This window comes from Cenococcum geophilum (assembly GCF_001692895.1).
Source record: "Cenococcum geophilum 1.58 unplaced genomic scaffold K441scaffold_7, whole genome shotgun sequence".
NCBI lineage: Eukaryota > Fungi > Ascomycota > Dothideomycetes > Gloniales > Gloniaceae > Cenococcum > Cenococcum geophilum.
This window is the reverse complement of record NW_027137565.1, coordinates 2317534-2324206: the sequence shown is the minus strand read 5'-3', so window position 1 is coordinate 2324206 and position 6673 is coordinate 2317534. Positions and strand designations below refer to the sequence as shown.

Below are 6673 nucleotides of genomic sequence, written 5' to 3'. Positions count from 1 at the left end.
TTATTTTGTAGTTTAGCTTTACGGCTTAAAGCATCTGCCTGCGTATTGTCTGTACCTTTAGTATACTAAATCTTAAAATGGTATTCCGTAAGTATCTCTGCCTATTTAACCTGTCTTTAGTTAAGTTCCTTTGTTGTTAGGAATCCTATTAGGTTCTTATAATCTGTTTTAACTATAAATGGTTTCTCTATGCCTTATAAGAATACTCTCTATTCCTTTAATACTGTAACTATACCTAATAACTCTTTGTTATAGATATTATAGTTTAACTCTAGTGGTGTTATCTTCCGACTGTAGTATGCTACTAGGTGCCATTTATCTTAATGCTTTTATATAAAGTACGCCCCTAATATATAGTCTGATGCATTTATTTCTATAACCGTCTTTAGTCCTAGTTAATAGATCTTAAGAACTGGCTTCTGGGTAAATAACTCTTTGACTTTCTTAAAGAGTTTTCTTTGCTCTTCCCCCTATACCTATAGTTCTTCTTTCTTTGTTAACCGCGTAAATGGCTTAATATCCTTTAACTACTATGTTATAAACCTTCTATAGTAATTATAAAACCCTAGGAACGATTTTAACTGTATAACATTCTCTAGTTTCTGCTAATTTACTATAGCCTTGATCTTTATTAAATCTATGCTAAGTTGGCCTAGTTTAATGATAAATCTAACAAAATCGGTCTTCCTGGTGAAGAACTCGTATTTCTTAATTACTACTAGCATCTGTTCTTCTTATAGTCTCTTTAGGACCTATTTAATGTGTTCCCCGTGTTCTTTTTTAGTTATTAAGTAGATAATAATATTATTAAGATATGCTATAATAAATTCATCTAAGTGTTCTTCTAATATATTGTTAATACGCTTCTAGAACGTTGCTAGTGCGTTTATAAGCCCGAATTATATAACTAATGGTTTATATAGTCCTTCCTTTAACCTAAAGGCTGCCTTTTATTTATTGCCTTCCTTAATCCTAATCTAATGGTACGCCTATCTTAGATCTATCTTTATAAAGATTTGCGCATTACCTATCCTGTCTTAGATTTCGCTAATTAAGGGTAAAAGATACCTATCCTTTCTAGTAATNCTGTTTAACTATTTATAGTTAATATATAGCCTTAGTTTGCCATTCTTCTTTAGTATAAATAGTACTGGATAACCCGCTAATAACTGCAATGGTCTAATATATCCCTTTTATAGATTTTCCTAGATAAACTCTTTTAACGCTTTACCCTCTTCTTTAGTAAGCTTATAGATTGGAAAGAACTTTAGACTTATTCCTAGTTCTAACTCTATTTTATAGTCCTATGCTATATATTCTAATAGCTTTTTACTTTCCGGTAACTATAGTTTCTTACCATACTTATGGTATCTCTTTAGTATATAGCTTAGTCCTTTTTCTATTTCTTTATAGGTTGCTCCTACTTGGTACTATACCAACTTAGCTTATTATCGCATCTTACGGCGTTAAGTATCTCTAATATTGACCTAACCTGTAATCTAATTGATTTTTAGATTATATTCCTATAACCAAAGTATATTTAATACTACCTTATCCCGTCCCAATGGTAGGATATTAAAAGACATCTTAATTTGTCTTCCTTTAATAGTTATCTAAATAGGTCCTGTTTTAAGATTAATAATCCCTCCTCTATAGGTTATTGGATCTCCTAAAATTGTAACTAATAGGTAAGGTTGCTCCTTTTATCTATAAGGTAGCCCTATTCTCTTAACTACTGCTAGTAAGATATGGTTTTGTGTTGCTCTACTATCTATTAGCGCTTTAAACTGCTAATCTTGCTAATTAATCCGTAAATTTAGGTATTGTCTTTAAATTTCTTTAAGGGTCTAAGGCTTTACTACTAGCTCCCTTTAGTCCTATAGGCCTCTACTTTTTCTAACTATTAGCTACTTAATCCTAGTGCACTTAGCTTATTTTTTAGCTAATACCTAGTTCGCTTTTTATCTTTAATATACTATAGATACGTGTTTTCTGGGTATTCCCACCACTATTATCCGTCTAAGTATTCTTCTATAAGGAATCTTTCTAGTTAAAGTACTAAACTTCCTTTCTTTTAGATTTCTATTGGATGCTATCTATGCATATATTTAGTATTTCTATACTATTGCTTGTCCATTATCTAGTATATCCTTATAGGGTATTTCCAATTCTTTTCTTTTAGATTCTTATATATTTCGTATATATTGTCTATACACGCAATTTATAATATCGTATAGTATGCTAAGTGCTTTAGGTTAACTCTTAGCTTATCTTTACCCTTAAGTTTAAACCTTTATTGTGCTAATCTAAACGTTATAATTTTATTCATAGGTACTAAGATGCGCCTCTTGCTTCTTTAGTCCTCTAAACGTTCCTCTAGATCCTTTAACGTTATAATTAAGGCTCCTTTAATATGTATTATGGCCTTCTCTATAATTAGGTAGTTTTAGATAACTTTTTTATTTAACTATATATAGAAATCTTCCTACTCATTATTGCGTTGTTGCCTATACCACTTTTGGTATAGCTGCTAGAGTGTATATAGTCTGTCCGTAAGGAAATATCTCTTTATTGCTGCGTTGTAATAGCCTTTAGTATATTATTCCTTAAACCTAGTAGGAATCCCTAAATCCTCTTCTTATTCTAATTTGGTAAGCCACTTAGCTCTTAGTATGCCTACTCTCGGCCTATTAGTAATTCTTTGTATTGGTGCTCTGTCCTTTATATATCCTAATATACTAGATCTTTTGTCTAGTTTCTGTTCTTGCTACGTAATAATTCTTTATCTAAATTCTTCTATGGTTTCTTTTGGTTTGTGCCTTACGCTTTAATCCTTAAAGTCATCTTACTTCTTAATCCTAATATTGGCTTTTTAATCTTTAGTCCGAACACTTTGTTTAACTAGTAAATCCTCTAAGTCTATATATTTGTCTTCTAGTTTAATTGCTATTTATACTGTAGATTCTTTAATCTATAAAGAAGCTCCCAGCCTTTTATCTATGGGTGTCCTGATTTATACCCCAAATTCTTAACCCCTTAGGTTCTTTAATCCTAAGCTTGCTTCTAACTTAAGCTTAGCCCCTACCTTAGTCTAACTAGGCTTAACTAGTATCCTCATCTTATCTTAAGAGTCCTAGATCTTACTTATCTTATTTTAAGAATCTTATGCCGTTAGGAATTCTTGTCCTAAGCTTATTTATATATCTTTAAACTAAGCCGCTGCTCTACTCTATTGGTTTCTATCTGTTATGGGTTCTTAAGCTTACCTTATCTCGTCTTAAGAATCTTAGTTATCTCTTATCTTATCTTAAGAATCTTAAGCCTTTAGTCTTTTGCCTTTATTAAGTGCCGAAGTAGTTCGCTATCCTATTTCTCTTACGTCTTATAAAGCGATAGACATTATATCTAGTGGGGTTTTAATCCCTACTAATATTCCTTATTTTATAATAGAATTATCCTCTACTTTTAGTATAATATCTCTAAGGTCTATTTGCTTTTAGTAAGCGGCCCTTATTACCTTATCGTTATGGAATATTTTGCCTAGGTTAAATTTATTATCCTTAATATCCAATCTGCGAACTAGTTTATTGGTTCCTCTGCATCCTATAGGTGCTAGCTTTTATAGCTAATAGCTTACGCCGTACTTAGCGTCTTTATAAATTTAGTATATGTTATTATAATAAAATGCAAAACTTTTAATTAAACACTCTTTTGTTCCTCGTAGTATATTATCATCCCTTTATATATATATATCGTCTATTAGTCTTATACCTTTTACTATATAGTAACTCTACCTACTTCTATAGTCTTTAATATAATAACCCTATTTTCTGTAATTTATATAAGCTCCTTCTTTAAACCATTTCTCTTATTATAGAGTCCGCCTAAATGTCTTCTACTATTAAGATCTCTGATTTGGCCTCTGCTCCTTAGACCTTTAATTACTTAATCCTTATCCTCTAGGTTTCTATAGTTTACTCCATCTCTTATAGGCTTCTTTAGTACTACTTAGGTTTATTAGCTTTACGCCGTACTATAGTTTCTAACTTAGCTTTTATTATTACGTACTTTACGCCTTATATAACTATAGAACTCTATCCTGGCCTTTTTTAGCCTATTCCCTTTAGTAGATCTAATTATTAATCTTAATTGCCTAATCTATTAGTTCCCTTAGGGTATCCGTATCTTCTATTAGGATAATTACGTCCTAGACTTTAGCCTTAAGTCCCTGTTTATACTATGCTATAAGCGCTCTATTATTTTACTCTACTTATATTGCTAGTGTTTAAAACTATATTATATACTTAATTGCTAAAGTTTATTATATAAGGTTCTGGAGTTTTCTTTCTGCTATAGTTGTTTCTTCTAGGTCTCTAAATATCTGCATTAGTCGTTCTATAAATCCTTCCTAACTTAAGAACATAAATCGCATGTCTTAGTTAGTGGTCGTCATTCCGTTTGCCTATATCTCTATAAAGTAAGGTTTAAACTACTTAAGTGCTTTTCTTAATAAGAATAGTCCTATATAGGCTATCCGATCTATAGGTATAGGTAACTTTACTCCCTCCTGTAAGACCTTAAAATATATCTGTATAAGGAATCCTTTAAGCTTTAACCTCTTTCCTATAAATCTCTTAATTAATAGTAGCTTGATATTTGCTGCTCCTATTTTGTTAAGTCTTTCTTCTAATACTGTATTGTTAGCTGTTAGCTAGTTAACTATTTCCTATAGCTATCTGACCGTTATAGGTTGCTATAAGTTAGTATCCGCTATACTAGTGTTACCTCCTGTCTTTAAAGTAGTTGCTGCTATTAATGGCGTCGTAGTGGCTGCTTTTAGTGGCATGTTATTTAACTTCTTATATTAATACTGTAACTAGGTAGTGATTGTGTAATGGAACCTTATAGTAAGAACTATAATAGGTTCGTTAATGGGCTAGGTGTATAGGAAATGTAAGTATAAAAGTTAATAACGTAATAATAACTAGTGGAGTGGTTGCCTAACAGATTAACTCTAATTATATTCTAAGAATTACTATAAGAAAGGAACTATCTAGGTAGGGACTAAGGGTTCTTAAATACATAACCGTACTTCTAAGAAAGTTATTACTCTATCTGCTCTGTCTACTTTATTCGCTCTATGATAGATCTTATAGATTATACAGATTATATAGATCACATCACGTAACTCTGCTTATTATTCCTCGTTATATGGTTCCACGGGTTCCATCCTGGACTGTGCTTGTATTAACTAACTAGCTTCTTCCAACTCCTCTCTAAGTAGTCGTAACATTGTACTTAAAGTGTCCGTAACAAAAACCGTCCTTACTCTTAGCTTCTTTTGTGTATCCTTAGGCTTTTATAGTTGCTTCTTTATTCCCGCTGCTGGTAGTATACTCGCGTATCCTTAATCTTCTTCTAGCTTAAGAGCCTTCTTAGGGTTATCTTCTACCCTTAGTCTCTTTATTATTGTCCTACTAGTCCTGCGCTTTACCTAAGTCGTCCTTAGTATTATCTAGTAGCAGCTTCTCGGCTATTATAACTACCTCCGTTATATATCCCTTAGCCTTATATCTATAATATAGTCCCTTATTAGACAACCTCTAAGAAAAGCGCTGGTTTCTATATATCTAATTCCTACTCCCCTTATAATCCTTAATAAAGTCCTTTACTAGCTTAGCTAGATACGGCTTAGTTCCGTCTTTAGTTATATAAGGATAGTTTAGGCTTAACGTGGTTAGCTATACCCTATATACAATCTCTTACGGAGTATCTTTATCAGCGCCTCTTTTGTATACTACTTTACCGTTCCGTGGTGCCCGTCTTCTAATATTATACTACTGCCCTTATATAGGTCCCTTGCTATGGTGTCCGTTCTTATTATATAGCTAGCGCAGTACTAAATTCGGATAGCAGTGATAGTTATACTACGATTAGTTATCGTTTAATTAAGGAATAAGGTCGGCCCGGCCGAAGGCTCTAATTTAACAATATTTAACTAATTCAATTTAGTGACGTAACGTGCTGGTATTAAGGCTCTGGCTTAATTTAACTCTTTAACTAGTCGTGGCTTCTATATAGTTGTTTAATTAGTTAAGGCTTCTATACAGTTATTTAATTAAGGCTCTATATCTAGCTCTTTATCTAGCTTTGCATTATATATTTAGCTCTATACCCATACAATTAATTAAGGCTTTTAGTATCCGTTTCTTATTATATAGCTATATTATTAAATTCTAGGGGCGGTGTAGAGTTCTACCAGCTCTATTGCTAAATAGACCAATTAGGATTTTCTATCCCTGGGATAGAAAATCGCTATTAGCTTGGTAATAGGCGGTGAGCTAAACTGATATCTTTATAGTAGGTTATTGTAACTAACGCGTCTTAACGCGTCACGATTAAGAAAGTAAATAAAAAAGGAGATTTAGGAAATACTGTAATTAAGTAGATAAATAGAAATCTTTTATACGGCCGTTACCTACGTCCCTTCTACCACTTTAGAACTTAACTATCCCCTAGTCAAACTAATAAACTAAATAATATTAAAATTAATAAATAATTTTATAGAATCTATCTATAACGAATATAGGCCTTTATATAGGCCTATACCTATAAAGTTATAAGTAATTGCTTACGGACGTCGTCTAAAAAGGAATTAAAGGGAATCTGCTTA

General features: G+C 32.0%; 1 protein-coding gene across 1 annotated transcript; it reads right to left on the bottom strand.

Annotated features, from left to right (window-relative positions):
• Window positions 1-530: 530 nt before the first annotated feature.
• K441DRAFT_544424 (uncharacterized protein) lies at window positions 531-725 on the bottom strand (the record flags this gene model as incomplete). Its single annotated transcript, XM_067642764.1, is given in 2 exon segments — window positions 531-602; window positions 615-725. 2 exon segments carry the CDS (start codon window positions 723-725, stop codon window positions 531-533), a joined length of 183 nt encoding a protein of 60 aa, XP_067507847.1.
• Between the last annotated feature and the right edge of the window lie 5948 nt (window positions 726-6673).